Below are 19,267 nucleotides of genomic sequence, written 5' to 3'. Positions count from 1 at the left end.
CTGCCGCTCCGTGCGCCCACAGAGCAGAGATACCGGCTGCCAAAAGCCACCCCCGTCCGTGCTCGAGGGCTGGAAGGAGTGATGAAGAGGAGCCGAGGCGGGACGGCGGAGCTGCCCGGGGGCAGGAGGCGGCAGCGCGGCCGGGCGCAGGTGCGAGCGCGCCTCTGGGCCAACCGGGCCCAGGCCGGGCGGGCGCTCAGAGCCGGCCGGGCCTTCCCTGCGGGCTGAGGGCAGGGCGGGCCCCGAGGCCGTGCTGCAACCACCCGGCCTGCTGGAGGAGCCCGAGGGAAACGGGACGGCAGCCACGGCACTTCTCCAGAGCCCGCTCCCGCCCCTCTCCGCCACATTTGACAAGGCAGGGGTTTGCCAGATCCAGTGTTTTAGCTTCGGTGGTTGGTGTTGTTTGGGGCTTTTTTTCCCCCTCTCCGCGGGCAGGATTCCCACTCGTGGCTCAGATACCCTCTAGCTAGAGCCATCCTCCCCTCCCGCCAGTGCGGTGAGTCCCTGTCCCTCTTAAGATATTTCTTAAGACAGCCGCGAATACAGCCCCGAGTATGTACAGTCTCAACGGAGCTAAGGGCTGAAAAAGAGAGGGAGAAGAGTTGTAAGACAGAGCTAGACATTAGAGATAAACTGCCTCCATCAAGTCAATGTTTTAATCACTCAAACCACTTCTGAAAAGGGAACCAAAAACCCTCTTGAAGAATGTACTCAAACAGCTGTCTTCCAGTAAAGGCAAACATGTCCAATGTTTCCTGTATGATTTTTTTCCTCTCTCTCCCTCTTTTTTTTTCTTTTTCTTTTCTTTTTTTTTTTTTTTCTAGATACTGCACACGGACATCTTTTACACTGAGAGCTTCACTGTTTCCCTCCCTAGGTGAAGATACGACTTTGGGCTCAGCGTGAAAAAAAAAAAAAAAAAAAAAAATAAAGACTGTGCAACTTCTTGCAGAGAGCAGCAGCGTCCACTTCTGCCCCTGAGCCCCCCTGGTCGGATGTAATGTGTAAATGTCACGCTATTACAAGAAAGTTATGGTGAGAAAGGGTTTTTGGAAACGCTTTCTCTCGCACTGTAAAGGAAAGAGAGACTTCGGCTTCTTTCCGACAGCTTTTCAAAGGGAAATAAAACAGCACAAAGTGGGCCTGAAGCTCAGGAAGAACTTTTTTTTCCTTCCTCTAATGAAAAAGGTGGAGGGATAAGTTTAATTGTAATCAGGCTGCAACAATACACCATGTGATCATGTGGTAGCAATTATTACAAGCTCACAGCAGAAATAGAGAGGATATGTTATTGTAGCTTACTGTACCTTTTTATTTTCCTTTTTCTTTTCTTTTCTTTTCTTTTCTTTTCTTTTCTTTTCTTTTCTTTTCTTTTCTTTTCTTTTCTTTTCTTTTCTTTTCTTTTCTTTTCTTTTCTTTTCTCTCAAGAACGTGACCTACTGGTAGATAAGGTGAGAAATTAATTTACCCTCAAAATGCTAAATCTCGAAAACCTGAGGATAAACCAAAGAATATCAAGGAAGAGTAACTTGAGTATAATTTTGTCATCTGTTGCTATCACACGTTCAGAACATTACAACTAGATGATGGAATCGACCAGATAAACTACTGCACAGCCAGCCAGGCCTCCTCCTTATCAGAATTTGCTAAGGGAAAAATAAATACTTTCTCACCACTCTTGGTGCAAAAGAGCAGACTTGATGGCAAATGAGTCCGCCTCAGTGTGCATGGCAAAATTAATTGAAATTATAAGTGGGCGCTTTATCACTATGTTCAAGCAGCCTGCGGCTGACAGAGAGCCGGCAAAGGCTTCTCCTCATCCCTGCATTTACACGGCAGTTTAAGTAAAATATTTTCTGTGGGCTACTAACATCCAATGCCAGACTTGAGCTGCTTCCACCCGCCACATATAAGCCGAAAGCTACCGCAAACCCCCTCTCCACCGAAAATACTACGGAAAAAATGTAAAGCAAAGCAAAATAAATTAGAAAAGAGAGCTCGCCTGCGAGACAGTTTTCAGGATCATTCCCATTTTAATTTCTAATCACATTAAATACCTCCAGCGTGTTTTCAGAAGCTGTAATAGGAGAAAAAAAATCATAAACAAAACACCAAACCCAAAAAAACCCACTGCGTGAAACGATCTTCTGAGACCTGACTGCATTAATATTAGACCGTGTCCCATACTTGGGGTGAAAGTGGTGACATTGTTTTCCAGCACACCTTTTTCATAGGAGGTGCCGTCTGAGTCCTTGGGTCGACTGAAATAGATAGGTTCGTATCTAGTGTGCGTCTGAGGATTTTTAGGACGCCTTCACAAATTTTCCCGAGCTCTTCCCCTTTTGCATTTGCTGTTACAAATTCTTCTTATTTTGTAATTATCACAGCACCCCCCTTAGCACGCAGTGGGAGGGAGAGAGTTAAGATGTCCTGCGAAACCCGCTCGTAAAGCTGCTTACTTCCATTAGAAACACATGAATATCCTGTAAGACACAGTGTATTTAAAACGGACTCAGGAATGTTTATCTCAATCCCTGATGCTTTAGAAATTGTGGAAGAAAACAGCCGTGACAGTACTGCTCCAAATTACCCTTCTGGCAGGTAAATTTCATTTGCTCATGAAAATCAAATTCGATTAAGGCTCTTGGTCTTGCTATCACTTTACTCCCGCTTCTTCCAAGAATCCTGAGCTCTTCAGGACGATTATTATTAGTGACTAAGATCACCCTCTAGCTCCTCCATTATCAGCTAAAATATTTTAGCGGGTTTAGAGGGATTTAACTCCGTGACAAACATATATTTTCAGCAATCAGACGCGATTTTTTTCCTTCATGCTTATTAATTAGCTCTAAGCAGTGCAAGGAAGAGTGGATTTCTTCGGGAAAAAGTTTGGGGTTGGGCTGGATTTTTTTGGTGGTTTTTTTCTGTATTCGTAGACTGTGATTAACCAACAAGAAATCACTGTTCTCCTCAGCTGGGCATTCCCGCGGCAGGGCTGCGGAGGGTGCGTGTGTGTTATCACACAAAGACGGGTCTGGGAGGGGGAAAAAAGCTTTTTAGATACTGAGCCGACAAATTCCGTATTTTCAAAACTTGCCTTTCCACTGAGAGGACTTCTGGTTTCTCTAAGAGAAATCTTAGGGCCTCTTTAGAAGTGAATGAGTGGCCATATTCCTATCACGTAAAAAGGTTTAAAAATACTTTATATTTTCACGTTTAAGGCCATATTGCTGCAGTCCTCACTAGCAAGACTATTCTTAGTTTCGTGGCGTCAGAAACACACACAGTGACCTGTTTTAAAGCACTTGTAAGGGCCAAATTCTGCTCTCGCTTACACCTGCAAAGTGGGTGAAATGCTTCTGACCACTCTCGATGCAACGAGGTTAAAAAATGCCACTTCAGCCTTTTATAATGCCTGAGATGAGCATGGCCATGAACCGCGATGGGTGACTACCATCAGTTAGAAATTGCCTGCCTATGAAAAGATTCAGGACCTTTTAAAATCTTCCTACTGATCATGGTTGTTCATAGACCCGCTCCCCGAGGAATTAATACTCTTTTTAGAGGAAACGATTCAACAGATGTATTTCTCTCCAACTTGTTTCACACTCTATATAAATGCAAAGCAGTTCGGAGGTTTGCATGAGTTCTCCTGGAAATCGCTATGGTTCTACCATGCGCTTGTATATGCTGTATTTTAACATTATTTCACAAGAAAAGGACAAAAAAATAATTGGAAGAAGCTTTGATTGGTCTGCTGGTTGCATGTATGGAAGAATTTGATTACCAATTAACTTTTCCAAAGACGCTCAAATCAAATACTGGCTTCAAGTAAACTCCTTAGTTTTGGTTAATTTATCCAGCTCATCCCAAGACTTACATTGTGAAAAGCAAAAGCTCTTCCACAAGTGGTAGGGAATGGTATATGTTCACGGCAAGGGGGGTAGGCTCGGGAGTGTTTTTATCCTCGGTGTTGATTACAAGGTCCGAGATTTTTGAAGAACATCTGTTCTGCTCGATGCCGTCAGTCCTCACGGTTCTTTTCTAATATTTAGTGGCAGATACCCATTAAGGTAGGAAGAAATTATAGCTGAGAAAAGAAAATTTGGTATCGGGGGCATCAAAAATATCTGACGAAGCTTTTCTGTTCTCTCGGTGCCAATAATTTATTAAAAGTCATCTAAATGAGGAAGGCAAAACAAAGCGTGGAGTCCCGTGTCCAACAACAGTTTTTCTGCACCCTGCAGATGTCATTTTTGCCTATTTTGAGGAAACAGCCCCATTCCCAAAATCTTCCTCACATCATGGCAAACAGGGGAAGAGGACTGTTGTATTACTGCTCTTATCATCAGTGACAAGCATGGCCTTCTTCCATAATTATTAAATAGACCTCTAGAGTGAGTAAGAGATGCGGAGAAGGGAGAAAAGTAAGCTCTCTAATCTAATCTCCCTTCTTCTTCTAGCACACAGGGCTGGAACAGCCCCAGGAGGGTAAACAAAACAAAATAACAACCACCAAAAGTCAGCAGACCGGATGCTCCCCCTTGCCCCCCGCCCGGACACCCCACACACACTACTCGTACAGTTTGCACCGGGGCTGAAAGCTACGGCTTCACAAGTCTTCTCCCTCCTTAAGGAAAGGAGCTTGAAAAGTAGAGGCAGATAAGCGAGAAACTCTCTGCGGCTGAGCGTGAGGGGAGTTTGGAGAGTGGGGGCGGGCTGGGGAGGGGGGGTAGAGGGGAGCTGGACAGATTAGTGTTCTCATGGCTACCCGCTTTTTAACAAATCAGACAGATCTTCGGGCCGTGAATGACAGTTCTCACATTGGCTAGACTGCAACTTTCAACTTGACCTTGGCCTCTAGCCGTGTCTAACCCGTATGTAAAACAGCGCTGCCCCATAGAGCTGCCTCCCCTTCCCACTTCTCCTCCCTCGTCCTGCAAAGCGATTTTCAGAAGCAGCCTCGAGAAAACAGAGGGAAAGGAAACAAACCGAACCAACTCATGGCAGTCTAGCAATGCTTGGCCGGGGGAATCCACAGGTTTCAAAACTGGAGCCTGAAAGAAAAGGGAAAATATGCGTGGAATAAATATTTGCTTTTGGCCATGAGGAAAAATGCGGAAAAGAGTGTGCGAAGTTAAAGTGGGAACATTTTACTGGCTACAATGAAGGAAAAAAGCGGCTAAATGCTGCCAAATTAGCAGGGGGATGACAGAGACTTCAGGTATCCCAACTCAGGGCACGGAAAAAGCACCTTGAAAAAATATCCTTGGGCGCCAAAGAGCTATTCCTCATGGCTGGCAGCTCCGCGCTAGGCAAGGAAAAGCCTGCTCGGTAACAATGTACGTCCCGGGATTGCTCTGCGCTTGTAGCCATGAGGGCAAAACAATGCTACAACGTCAATGGAAAGCACAATAGGACAATAAATACGCCGAGCTGTCAGACTCAAAACAAAGCAACACGCAATTGGGGGGAAAAAAATTAGTTTTCAGGATGGGAGTATTTGTGGCTGTTTTGTGCACACGCGTGAGGGCTGAGAGCTCTTAACGATGAGACGAACGCTGCTTTTGGTCAAGTTTATTGATAGCTCAGTGATGGAGGGTTCTGGGTTCAAGGCTGTGAGCGAAAAGCTTGGGGGCGAACAGCATCCGCGCCGATGGGAGGTGGGAGGATGTTAAAAATTGAAATTATTTCACCCTATGAAAAATTCATCCCGAAAAGAGAACGGAGTTGTTGGGGTTTTATTCCTAGCATTCACTTGCAAAGTCGTACGGCCTTCAAAAAAACCCCTATTTTTCAGCCGATAATCCATTTTGTTTTCCCAGCACACACATACACACAAAAAAACGCCGTGAGTCCGTGCACACACCATGCAAGCCGACGTGATATTTTACAGCCGAAAAAGATTCAAGTCGAATCGTAGGCCCAGGGTTTTATTATTACGACAACAAATAATACAGCTGTATCACGATGAATATCCAGTTAACTCTCCCGCTTCCCAAGACCTTCCTAAAAGATAATAATAAATAAAATGGGCATTTCCCAGTCAGTTCCTCTTATCTGACTTCTGAGACTTTGTGGCGAGAGGAGCGAGATGGGTCTTGGGCTTTCGACGGGCGGGAAGGAAGGAGGAAAACGCCCAGAAAAGACCCCGGGAGGCTCCGTTTCGACAGCCTTATGTGTCCCAGCGTTGCGCGGAGGAACGATTCTCCTCCCTCGGCTTGCGGTGGGCTCTCCGCGTCACCCGGACGGGCCCCGCCAGCGCTCCCCGGGGAGAGGCGGCGGCTCAGGCCGGCGGAGGAAGGGGTAGAAGGGGTGCGGCTCATCTTCCCCCCGAGACGAGGGGAGGCCTCCGGGCTTTCCGCGGCGCTCGGGGCGGGGAGGGCTCGAGGAAAGCGGCGCAAGGAGAAATCAGGCGGGGTGCCAAGGGGAGCCCCGCACCTCGGGGGGTGCGCCGCGGCAACAACGGGGCCAAGAAGCTCACGCCTCGGTGGCGAGGGAGGGCCGGAGGGAGGAAGGGAGGGAAGGAGAAGGGACGGGCGCCCCCCCCCCCGCGGCGCCCTCGTCCCGCGCGGCGGCGGCGGGACCGCGCCCGCACCCGTGCCCGCGCCCCGGGCCGGGACCCAGCCCCGCGCGCTGATTGCGTTATTTAATTATCTCCACTTTATTCCCTCAGATGTTTATCAGCTGCTTTGCATATCACGTGGGGGCGGGCGGGCCAATGAGGGCCGGCCTGGCGCGACGCTGGCGCGTCAGCCCTGGTCAAGTCCCGGAGATTGAGTATCTCTTTTTTCAGTCTTTGGGGCTTTTAAAAAAGAGCCACTAGTCTCAATGCGGAGCGGGCTATGACAGCCTCCGTGCTCCTCCACCCCCGCTGGATCGAGCCCGTCATGTTCCTCTACGACAACAGCCTGGATGAGATCAATAAGAACATGGACGGGTTTCACGCCGGCAGCAACTTCGCGGCGGCGGCGGCGGCCAACCCCTGCCGCAACCTGATGGCTCACCCCGCGCCCCTGGCCGCCCCCAGCGCCGCCGCCTACACCTCCAGCGAGGCCCCCGCCGCCGGCATGGCCGAGCCCACTGTCAAGCAGTGCAGCCCCTGCTCCGCCGCCGTGCAGAGCTCCTCCGGCGCCGCGCTGCCCTACGGCTACTTCGGCAGCGGCTACTACCCCTGTCGCATGACCCACCACAACGCCATCAAGTCCTGCGCCCAGCCCGCCTCCAGCTTCGCCGACAAGTACATGGACACCTCGGTCTCCGGCGAGGAGTTCACGTCGCGGGCCAAGGAGTTCGCCTTCTACCAGGGCTACGCCGCCGGGCCCTACCAGCCGGTGCCCGGTTATCTGGATATGCCCGTGGTGCCCGCCATCGGCGGCCCCGGCGAGCCGCGCCACGACCCCCTTCTCCCCATGGACAGCTACCAGCCTTGGGCCATCACGAACGGGTGGAACGGGCAAGTGTACTGCCCCAAGGAGCAGAGCCAGCCGCCTCACCTCTGGAAATCCACTCTCCCGGGTAATACACCTGCATGGCTCCCCCTGTCTCTTCTTTTCATCCTGCCCCGCTCGCCTCTCCCGGGTGTCCCGCCGGCAGGGCTCCGTGATAACCCGCCCCGGGCCGACCCTTCACCGTCCCGCCCGCCGTCCTCGGTCCCATCCCGCCCCGGTCCACACACGCCCCAGGACCGCTGGAACGGCACCGGTGCCGCCCCCTGCCCCCCGCCGGCGCACGGCGCATCCCGCCTCGCCTGGCCGGCCCCGGCGCCGGCCCCGGGAGAGGAAACAGCTGAAAAGGGCCGCGGGAAGGTCTGTGCTATTATTTTCCATAGACCACGAAGTACGCGAGCTGTGTAAATCTCTGTAGCCCCTCTCGATCCTTTCCAGAGTCCCTGGCCGAGCTCTATTGGGTTTGTTATTATTTGTCTGTCTGACAGAAATGAGCCTTTCCCTGCCTAAAAGCTGCCTGCGGCGGCCAGGAGAGAGGAGTCCCCAATGCTGAGCCGGGCTTTAGTAGCTAAATCGGAGCAGGGCAGGCGGAGGAGTTGCTGTAACCCTAGTCCTTGTATCTCTTGAAGATGTCCTAGCCGGTTCGAGCGATTTTCTAACTCTTCCCTGCACGCTTTTTCTGTTCCAGACGTTGTTTCTCATCCCTCGGATGCGAACTCGTACAGACGTGGAAGAAAGAAACGAGTGCCTTACACAAAGGTCCAGTTAAAAGAACTCGAAAGGGAATATGCTACAAATAAATTCATAACCAAAGACAAGAGGAGGAGGATATCGGCAACTACAAATCTATCAGAGAGACAGGTCACAATCTGGTTCCAAAACAGAAGGGTCAAAGAGAAAAAAGTAATCAACAAATTGAAGACTACCAGTTAATGGATTAAAAATGGAGAAGCAGCAATTCAAGAGTTTCAGAACTTTTTTTTGTGTGTGTGTTCAGATTAAAGTAATTATTAATAATAATTAAACAAAGACAATGAACCTCTTCTTTCAGAGCAAGAGATCTGTATCTTTGGAATTATAGCCTTTCTTTCTCCTTTTTTCTTTTTTTTTTTTTTTTTTTTAATATTGCTGTAGCAAAATGGTGAAAACTGACAGTTCTCCTGAAATCCCAAACAGCCAGCCAGTATCACTGACAGACTGTACATCCCACAAGGCCAGCTCCGAGAGTTACACTTTCAATTAGACACGATTTTCTGAGAAACTTGTAAATACTTCTAGGACCCTGCTATTTGAAAGAAGACCCTTCGTGGCCACAATGCGAGAGCTGGTTAACGTGAGGAGGTCGATGTGGACACATGATCTGGTTTTCTTCCATTGCAATCCAAACTGTATGTTGAATGACTGCTCAGGTAAACCATAGTGAAACAATTACAATTACTGTATGTTTTTAAGCAATGCATTTTTTGTCAAAAAGTAATAATAAACCTCGAAGGTACTGAATAAGGATTTCAGAGACATCAGTAATGAAGGAAGTTCTGTGGAGGATCTGTCTTGATAGTAAATCTAAACATCACAATATAGTGAGGATAGAAAGGAAAATATTTGCTTGGAGATGTCTTTTGGTTTTATTTTTTGTTTTCCACAGATGAATTCTTGACATCTAAACTGGGGTTTTTTTCTGTTTGGGGGTTTTAATTTTATTTTTTTTCTCCTGCAGACCATACAATAGATACATTTTAAAGGACTCTGCCTATTTTAAACCTGAAATAATCTTCAATAATTAATATTCTAAGTCCCCGGAAATTTTTAATATTTGAATATTGGCATTTCTTTACAGTAGAAAAAAAAATGGCCTGGGAAAAAATACCCAAGAACTTCGAACTGAAATACATTTTTTCCCAGAAATATTTTGATTTATGTAATCTATATTTGATCTATAAGTAATTAGTTGTTTCTCCTTGTTTATTGTCTGTTATGAGGCCGCAGTAGAATGTTTAGGGATTCTTTTTACAGCACCTTTTAATCCAATCAGTTATTTCAACCAGCACATTATTTTGTTTTTATTCACTATAAGAAGCTATCTTGTAAATAAAAAAAAAATCAGCGCACTGTGAAAATGTACTTATGCACCCTTTTTTTTTATATATTTCTACTGAAAAAAATGAAAACCCATGACGTGTAGAAGTATAGTAGTATTAATACTGTTAATAAAATAGTCACTGTAATAAAACCTGAAAGAAACACTCTTTATTTTTTCCATTCCTACACACACTTAATAGAAAAAAAAAAGAACGGATCTGTCTTATAATTGTAATACTGTTGTCTTTCAGTATGTATCTCGTGTATAGATGGTGGATTTTGTTTTATTTTTCTTGGCGGTGTTTATCTGCGGGCAGGCACGCCTGATAACCAGCGTTCCTAAACTATAAATGTTTCGGTAATGTTAAACAGTGGTTTTGCAGCCGCGCTGGGGGACGGGGGGCGGAAGACCGGGATGATACGAGCGCAGCGCTGCAGCCCTCGCGGGGAAATGGAGGCCGGCGGCCGACCCCTGGGATGGGGGCGCGCTGCCCGGCCTGCCGATGCCTCCTCGGGGCGGTGGGGGGGCTGCGTGGCGATGACAGGACGGGGAAGGCCCGAAACCTTGACCTTGAGGGGAAAAAAGCCGATTTGTGACCTTGACTTTTGACAGCTCCCGGCGCCGGCGGCATCCGCGGGCCGACAGCGCCACCTCGTGGCCAGCGCGGGGCGGCGTCCGCACCTGGCCGCGCCCGCGCAGCATCCCGCGCCGGGAGCGCCGCTCCGCCCGCAGCGCCGTGAAAAATGTCCGTGTAAAATGCCTCTGGACGGGCGAGGCAGAGCGCGGAGCAGGCTGTGCCTCGCGTGCTCCCTCTGTCTCTGGCGGTGGCAGGGCAGCGGCGGCGCTGCGCCGGGCTGACACGGTGCCCAGCCGGTACCCGGCCCAGGGATGCCTGCTGCCGTGCGAGGAGCCGCAGGCCGGCCGGCCGGGGTCGTGAGTGGAGGGAGACTTGGTCGGGCGCAAAGAGAAGTTTGCCTTAGCCGCCTGTCTCCTGCGGTGGTCTGTAGCTCTAATTAGAGCTATTGGGGAACCTTTACGGTACATTTAGAGGGTATCATATACCGCGCTCGCTGTGCGCTTCTAGCCTTACATTTCTGAAATTCAAAAGGACCCACCTCTGCAGGGATCAGCGCAGAGCGATTTCCGTCCCTCAGATCTGACTGTAAGGCATTCGTGCGATAGCTGACATGAAAACTACCTGCAGGAGCTGGATTTATTTTCCAGGAGCCTTTCGTGTCGGGGGCTTTGCCCAACATTCGGGATTTTAGCCTTCCCGCCGTGTGCGGCCGCGCAGGGGCTGTGAACCGCTGTGGTCTCGGGCTGCGAAGCCCTGTGGTTTCTCAGGCCGCGGGAAACCCGCGGCCGCGGAGCGTGGGAATTTTGAATGCATCCCTTCTGAGGCCAGTCAGGGAATTTCTGAGCGAGAAATCCCATCCTGCTGCGAAAATAGCCTAGGAGTGTCACATTATTGGCAGGCGGTTCCCAGAGCGTGCAGTTCGATTGTGCTTTGGGGTGACAGGGTGTCGGCCCCCTGTGACAAGCACCCGGCCTTCCAGTGGCCTGCGACACCGTGCGAGGGACCACGGGTAGAGATCCACGGGCACAGCCACATCCGTCCATGGCGGGCAGGGCCTTGGGCTGCCCACGGGCGTGGGGAGCCATGGGGGAATAGTCTCCAGGACCTCCGTGGTAGCCCCGCGGCCTGGGATTTTCAGCGGAGATGGAGCAGGCAGAAAACTCCGCGCTGGAGCTGCTGTAGCTGCGGGAAGCCCTGATACCCTGCTCGAAGGTCCGGGCTGTGGGCTGGCGCCGGGGACCTGTCTCCCAGCGGCTGTACCTGCTGCCCACGGGCTGTCTGCCGCGGCTGCAGGCACCGGACAGCCGCCTTTCCACCCTCTACTTGCGACGTTTTCTGCTGAAGGAGAGAAATTGCCTGCAGAAGGCCACTAGTGAATTACACTTGTTCTTCCTCCGAGTGAATAATTTTGTTTATTTCGTTATATTTCCTAACCTGTGTAATTTCGCAGCCTGTGTAATTATTGCATAAGACGCCGCAAATTATATTTACTTCAGGTCGGAGTTGGAGGTGATACAGAGGACTGAATCCTGCTTACCTTAGTCAGGATCTTCTATTTTCAGACCTTGCCCCGGAGAGATACAATTCAGGGACGCCTTGAAAGTAGCCCACAATGAGAACATGGCCGACATGAGTATAATTGCAGTTTTTGGTTTTTTGTTTGTTTGTGGGGATATATTTTTTAAATTTTGGTGTTTGGGGGGGGGGGGGGTGTTTTGTTTTTGTTTTTTAAGGTAACTTTTAATCGGAGCTAGAGTTTAAAGATTATGTTTTCGCACTGAACTACCTACCGTTCAAATTTGCTAAGCGTTTCAAGACTGATTGTGGATTAGCGAATTTAAATTCCCACTACTGTTCAAATAGCTCAACCGCGTATATATTTCACAGGGTAAAAAGGGGAGCGTTTGACTCGCGATCGCTGGCAGGAGTAAGGTAACATTTTGGATCCGACCCCTGCTACCATGTAAGTCAGCATCGAGGCTCGAGGCTCTCGTAGGCTTTAGCAGGACGAGCAGGTCATGTTTCCCGGCCCCGCAGCGGAGAGTCCCCGTCAGGGAAGCCGGACCCCAGGCCAGAGACGGAGCCCTCCCCACGCCCCCGGGGTGTCCCCCCCAAAGCCCGGGCGTGCGGCGGCCGCGGCGGAGGCTTCGCGCCCGGTCCCGCGGGGAGGCCGCTCCGAGCCGAGCCGCTGCCTCCTCCTCGGGCCCGGCTCGAGGCGCCTCTGGAGAAATATCCCACTGTGCGAGTGGCCGGATCAGGTGAGCAAAGACCTGAGAAAGCTCCGTGCCTCCCTCTCCAGGGCACCGAAAAGAGGGGAGCGGAGGTGGCCGTGGGAGCGCTCCGCGGCCATGCGGCGGCTCAGGGCACCAAGGCGATGGTGTCTGCGGTTTTCCGAGTCACGAAAGATTCGCTCTCCGCGGGCCTTGCGTGCACTCCTGCCCTCGCTTCCGTCGTCCCGCGTGTCCGCCTACCCACGGCTGCACCCACGCAGCCCCCTGCGCCTCCATCCCTCCATCTCCCTCCGTCTCTTAGCCGGGTAGATGCGGCCTCGGAGCGTGGGGGAGAGCGGGCATGTAGGTGTGTGTGTGTTCGTGTTATTTATTACCTTCATTTACCGTCCAAAAGCTGTTGGCACATACATTTTCAAGTACAAATTGCTGTTGTACTACATATTCCCCTCACACCAATCTGCCGCCAGAGTCCTAAAACACATCCCTAATACGTTTTACAAGTGAATATTATCACCAACGAAAATAATTAAACAACGTGATACATTAATTCACGACCTCCGTCCTTGCACACGATTCGAAGATAATTATTATTTATATTCCCCGCGTTACAGAGAGTGTTTTAAAATGGTGGTAGGGAACTCACTGTGACTGGATTGCTGTGTAGAGTTACGGGTGCAAGGAGTTTTATGTGCAAACGTTAAGAAAATATGCCGGAAGAAGGATTTGGAAGGAAAAGGAACACAAAATTGAAAAACAAAATGTATGTAAACATAGTACAGTCTTTTATTTTCTCAGCTTCCCTTGAGTCAAGAATGTTAGGTATAATATTTTAGCAAATGTGGAGAGAGATTCAAGGGACAGAGGATGGAAGCTATTGCTATTACTGTATATTTAGTGTATTTATCAGAGCACTAATATCAGAGCACCATTTCTTTCCTAGCGCAAAATGCGCAATATAATTAAAGACAAAAAAAAAAAAAAAGTTCAGTTCCACTTCAATCTCCACGTAGTTCACTTTCAGTCTTGGATTTAGAGACATACATTTTAATTCCCAGTGTCTGGAAATGTTAGTTTATAATCGCCTGATTCTTGGCGTCGTAGGTCTCTCAGTTTTCCCATGAGCAGAAAATGTCCTTATGTCTTTGACGCGGACAGACAGGTATAACAAATGCTACACTTTTTCCCGCCCAGCGAATTATCAGGTATTTCATCTATCCCCGCCTAGAGCACTTGGCAGTAGCAAAGGTGGTTTGCTATGGGAAATAAACCTTGACAGGAGCATATTTCCGAAAAAGAATAACTCTAAATCTATTTTTTTTTCGGCTGCCTTTTGCTCAGAAAGATTCCCGTTTAAAATATCCCAGAATGTTGTCCTCAATATTGAAATGTTAGGAAAATCGCCTGTTACTTCCAGAAAAAACGAGTTTATACATATATAAATAAATATATGTCTGAGAGAACGGGTAAGAATCTCGGCCTCTAGCCTATACATTAAAAATATCGACGGCGTAAATAAAATCCCATTCCTGGTGCATTTCAGCATTCTCCGTGGGCAGCATTAGCAATAAAATCAAGACAGCGTTTAATACAAAAAAAAATATTGGCAGGCGCTAAAAGGCCGTTTGTCGCCATTCATAACATTTAGATGCGTTTCAATGCACTTTCATGAGGATCTGAAGAGATGTCCTTGCGCACTCTCGGCCCTTAAAGGAGTCCGAAAAGAAGAGGGGGAGTGAACCAGGGGTGGCTTTGCCGGGCGGGCCGGGGGCGATGTGGGGCGGTGGGTGCCGGTGCGCCCCGGCCGCGTCCGCAGGGCTCCGGCCGCGGGTGTTCCGGCCACGCCGTGAGCCTTTCCCTGCCCCCTGGGCCCCCTCCCCCTTGAATGCAGTTGATTCATGAACTAGGGTACGAAATGCTAATGTTCATTAAGTCTATCCTCCTCCTTCCTCCCTTCGGCCTCCTTCCCGCCCCCGCACCCCCCAAAAAAAAATTTTTTTTCTCTCCAGTGGATAGCTTCAACATGGCGTACTGCAAGGCAGAAGCTTTGCCCGTTCCTAGATCTGAACTGTGATTAAACATCCCCAAAGAGAGCATCTCTCTTCCTCCCGCCGCTTCCCCCTCCCTTCCCTCCCCTTAGCGTAAAGCGCCCTCTTCTACGTAGGAAAGGTCAAGTCCTACAACGCACAACCCACGGTCATTACTGTACTGTGACCTGGGGTGTACTGGGGAGGAACGGCCGGGTGTCTCGTGATCAAAAACACTGGGACTTTTTCTCTTTTTTTTTTTTTTTTTTTTTTAATTTTTTTTATTTCTCCTACTCGTGCGATGGGAATCCGTGGAATTAGACAGCATTTTAGCCTCCTGCAACCACCTTGTGTGCAAATCGCCATCGGAAATCCTAAGGGACCAGGAGAGAAACAGAGAAAGGGGGAGAGAGAGAGAGGGCGGGGGGGGAAGAGAGAGAGAGGGGGGAAAAATAGCCATAATAGTAGTAGTAATAATAATAGCAATAATCGTCATTAGCCTGTGATATCTCTGCATTTTGCCTGAAGCTGGCAGGAAGGACGATGTGCCCCCGTGGCTAGATTTCTCTCCATCTAAAGGCAAACCAACAACAATTAGAACAAAAAAAAAAAAAAAAAAAAAAAAAAAGCCCCACATCAACAGCAACCCAAGATACTGAAAAATCGAGAAGAAATGTTTGGTGGACCGTGTATATTTAATCTGTAAGAGAGGAAATCACAAAATATGCAATCCATCCTCACTGAACTGGAGATCTACAGCCCAGCGCGGGATCCTAACTGTCAGTCTCCGTGGGGATATATTTTTGCGCAGGCGAGAGACTTCTGGATGCTGGGGTAAGATTTTCGTGCTCTTCCTGGAGGCGGCTCGATGTTTCTCCTCTCTCCCTGCTCGGTGGTGAACTAAGCAAACAAGCCAACAGCAAACACCCACCCTGTCCCCTCGCAAAAAGCCCCCTGCATGACTGCAGCGAAGTCATTCGGGAGGCCTTTGTGGAGAGTTTCCCAGGCCCCTGCTCTCCCCCCCAGCCCACCCACCCGCCCCACTCCGCTTCTCCCACGGTGTATGAGGCCGAAGTGCCGCTTCTCCTGCGGGGACCTGGGGGCAGGCGGCTGCCTGAGCTGATGCTAATAGAGCCGAAAGTAGAAATAGTGAGACTATTTCTCCTAGCTTGGGTGCCGGCTCCACCTTCCCCAGGGATGCTGCTTTCCTCTCTAGCATAGGTGGGAAGCAAAGAGGTCTCCTGGCAGGAAAGTGAGCCAGGAGAGGCTGGGGTCAGAGCCCAGGACGAGAGCAGACTGGCAGATAGAGCTGCTGGTTGTTTGGCTTTGTGCAGCGCCGTGTTGTACTGCAGGGCTGGGTCAGGCTGCATGGAAAAGCGTCTCCTGGTTTTTATCCCCGGTTGTTTTATTCCCGTGTACTTGCCTCTGAAATTATTTTAATCATTCAAGTGCCGGGGAGGAGGGTGGACGGCTGTGTGTGGAAGAAATATGGGGAAGGATGTTTAACTGGTCTGCTTTTCGCCATTGTTTGTGTGTATCTAGAGAGAAAAATGCCAGCCGGGCATTGTAACCTGTCAGTTTTAATTAATCTGAATTTCGTCGTAATCGCCTTGATTTGAACGCACTAAGCAAATTGCTTTCATTTATTCCTGATCGTATAAAACGACCTATATGGTCGTATGGTCGGCTTGGGTGAGGAGTAATGGAAAAGAGGGTTATTTCCATCCTGGCTTCGAAATGCCTTCGGGTAGGCAAAAAAAAAAAAAAAAAAAAAGGAAAAAATGTGGTTTTTGAAACTAAGCAATCTTGCATGGACTTTGTCTCCAGATAGTGGCTGGTTTACGTTTAAATATGTGAGGATTTCTAAATACTGTGCTGTATGACCACTTGATGGAAAAAATAAAACCGAAAGAGAAAGAACGATTAACACCCGCACTTCGCCTGGTCCCATTCTGGATGTTCTGCCCAAAATCACCCGGGCTCTGCTGCAATGCGGATCTGTCATGCTTACGAGACCCGATTTCTGAAAGGACTGCTATTAGTATCATCATTTGTTGAAAAGTCGGGAAAGGGAAACAAGCGGGACAGTGAGCGGGCTTCCACCCGGGCATAGGCAAGAGCAGCCATATTAGGCTTAGAGGAAGAGCTGTTTTTATGGGTATCTTTGCTTTACATATGAGAGAGGAGACAAGAAACGATCCTTACGAGCTGACTGAGTTGTACGTGGGCATATGATCGCATCCTAAATTGCAGCACGTACTTTGGGCTCGTGTTATACAAATAGCTTCCTATAAAAGTTACACAAGTACAGGTACCTTAATTATAATACAATTCTGAGAGTCCATCAAAATATGAAGTTGGAGCTTTGAAGTCGTTGATTTGACAGTCCCGCTATAGTGATACTTCCTGTACCCGCCCCCTAAAGCAAGCATCGATGAAGAAATGTCTTTAGTTCGGTGGGTTTCACGATATGTGAATAAGGCTCTCCTATAAAGTTAGCAGTGGTACAGTAAAATCTGATGTGTTTCTTGGCGAGTTGGGAAAAATAATTAAATAAAAAAATGAAATACCTTTATAAATCATTGTTAAAATTTAATGTGCATTAGAGAGAACCTTATATCCTATAAAATTCAATTTAGCTTAGAATCCCAGTCAATTACCTCGACGTGAATTTCTGTGGCATAATGTGGATCTCGGCATCTCAGAAACAGTCTAACTATGACAGGCTGGTCTCGGTATTGAGGCATTTCACTTTCGGCAGCTTTCTGGACTTAATCTAGAGGGTACATTATATATCTCATAGCTCTTGTGCATTGTTTATATCCTGAATTGGTAGGCAGAAAATGCTCGTTTGCCAGAGGCAACGCGATAGGATTATTTTTTCCTCTCAGTGAATATATTTCCTGGATTAACAAATCTAAGGTCAAGTTCAAGGCATCGATTCTAGCAATACTTTTAAATGTAAGTCGACACGGCAATGTTTTGGCAGACTTTTTTTTTTTTTTTTTTAAATTGCGTAGAGTAAAGCGGCACTCTCGGTTGCGGGTGAACTTTGCATGGGAACATCGCCTGGGATATGGCCGTCCGAAGGGATAACTGTCGATTACTAGCACCTCACTTTCAAGGGATCACTGGGGATGTTCCCCTAAACCGCTCTGCTTAATTCTTCATAAAATACATTGACTCGAAAGGGGACTGGTACCTGCTTGCTACAAACGGTGCTAACGACACGGCGCTTTGTGGGTCTGGGTGGGAGTGGGTGGAAAGTGCCTGCTCTTCTGTGCCGGCGCATTATAACCAAGGAAATTTGCTTTCGCACCAGTTTAGAGCCCGCCGCTGGCTCTAGACACCCCTCTCCCGCAGACGAAGTTTGCTAAAAGTCTCTTGCACCTGTATCTGGATGGACGGGGGGGGAAATAAGTGACTGTGTGTATATTTTCTTGTGCTGGGAGAGCCTCCGAGAGTATTCAGTGGGAGAAAAAGAGACATTTATAGAAGCATCGTCAGTCAATCAATTTCTGGTATACTAGTTGGTCTGAGAAAATCTCTTCTTGCGACCGTCTGATTGCCAAACCCCCCAGCATTGTCTTTCAGGACTAGGCTCGGAGCATTAAATGTAAACATTTTAGAGGTGTTGAGAGCCCCGAGACCCCGGAGCTCTGGGCTGGGAGACCGGGGGGTGAGGAGACACGACATTGTGAGAGACTCCCCGCGCGTTGGGAAGGCGCCGGGAGGCTGTCAGAACAGCAAATCGTTCGTCTGCTGGTGAGCAAGAGAATAGCTGCCGAAACACGAAGCTTTCTCTCTAGAAGTAGCTTCCTCTCCTGAAAAAAAGCCCGCAATATTTCGGCTACTTGCTGCTATCAGAGTCAGAGAGCCCTCAGATGTTCTTCAGCTCAAAGGGATGCAAAATATCATGATTGGTGGCCAACAACGAGTATATCTCTGTAGGTCCGTAGTCGTTTAATCCTAAAATTCAAACTAGACGGGAAGCTTGGTAGGAAAAAAAACCCAATCACCCTCTTAATTTCAGCAACTTAAAAAGACAGAGAGGGTGACAGAGGAAAGGAAAGGATTTTGCTAATTGATATTAAAAATGAATCTAAAGTATTCTAGCCCAGATGAGGGTAGCCTTTTGAGGTGTTCAAGCCTCTGAAATAATGTAATGTGGTAAAAATAAAAAAATAAAAAGGTCAGAATTACACTGAATCCCGTTTACATCTGCTCATTCTCTTTACACGTATTCTGCAGTTTCCTAGCAAAATCACAACCATGCCGCCTCACATTTTGGAAAATAAATAGCCATGTCACAGTACGAGGCTTCCATCTCATCAATATATACACATATACAAATAAGAATTCACCTATTATTTAAATTATTTAGCTAACTATTGTTAACTTCATTCTATTGCAATCTTACGGAAACATATTTAGTTTAAAAAAAGAAAAAAGAAAAAAAAAAGTGTACCTATAGCTCCTTTCTACAACAGACAAAACGGCAAACAGAAAAGAAATGCCTTTAAGAACTTCTGAGCCCGAGATATTTAAAATCCAAATAATTAGTAGGTTTTTCTGAAGCTGCATTCCTGGCAAATTTTGCGACGAATTATCGCCTTGTGCCCCTATTTGCATTGGTAAAGGTGGAAAGACGGGTGCGCTTTTTTTTTGTTGGCAGCGACATTTCAAATTCCCTTATGCTACGCTTTTCTAATAAGCCTTTGTAGACTGTAATCAACCCTCAGTTTTACAAAACACTGCCCTAACTCCTTATATACTTTCTCCTGCTCGAGTGGTAATACCCCTCACCCTCCCTGTGCGAGAGAAGCAGCAGAGATTGAAGCCAGCGATCATGTAATATTTTAATTAGCTCCTCTTGACGCAAATTCCTTCTAGCACACGTTCCTCCT

General features: G+C 48.2%; 1 protein-coding gene across 1 annotated transcript; it reads left to right on the top strand.

Moving 5' to 3' along the window:
* The first annotated feature begins 6,845 nt into the window (after positions 1-6,845).
* HOXA13 (homeobox A13) lies at positions 6,846-8,381 on the top strand. The gene is made up of 2 exons (XM_054646872.2): positions 6,846-7,518; positions 8,137-8,381. Exons 1-2 carry the CDS (start codon positions 6,846-6,848, stop codon positions 8,379-8,381), a joined length of 918 nt encoding a protein of 305 aa, XP_054502847.1.
* The last annotated feature ends 10,886 nt before the right edge of the window (positions 8,382-19,267 follow it).

This window comes from Agelaius phoeniceus, chromosome 1 (genome assembly GCF_051311805.1).
Source record: "Agelaius phoeniceus isolate bAgePho1 chromosome 1, bAgePho1.hap1, whole genome shotgun sequence".
In the NCBI taxonomy this organism is placed as follows: Eukaryota; Metazoa; Chordata; class Aves; order Passeriformes; family Icteridae; genus Agelaius; species Agelaius phoeniceus.
Note: the sequence above shows the minus strand (reverse complement) of the source record. Positions and strands in the feature narration are given on the sequence as shown.

What these genes read in the sequence shown, in the direction of transcription:
- HOXA13 (XM_054646872.2), top strand. Translation starts at nt 6,846, where the DNA reads ATGACAGCCTCCGTGCTCCTCCACCCCCGCTGGATCGAGCCCGTCATG. An exon ending in CTGGAAATCCACTCTCCCGG is followed by an intron (nt 7,519 to 8,136) that starts GTAATACACCTG and finishes TTTCTGTTCCAG; the next exon opens with ACGTTGTTTCTCATCCCTCG.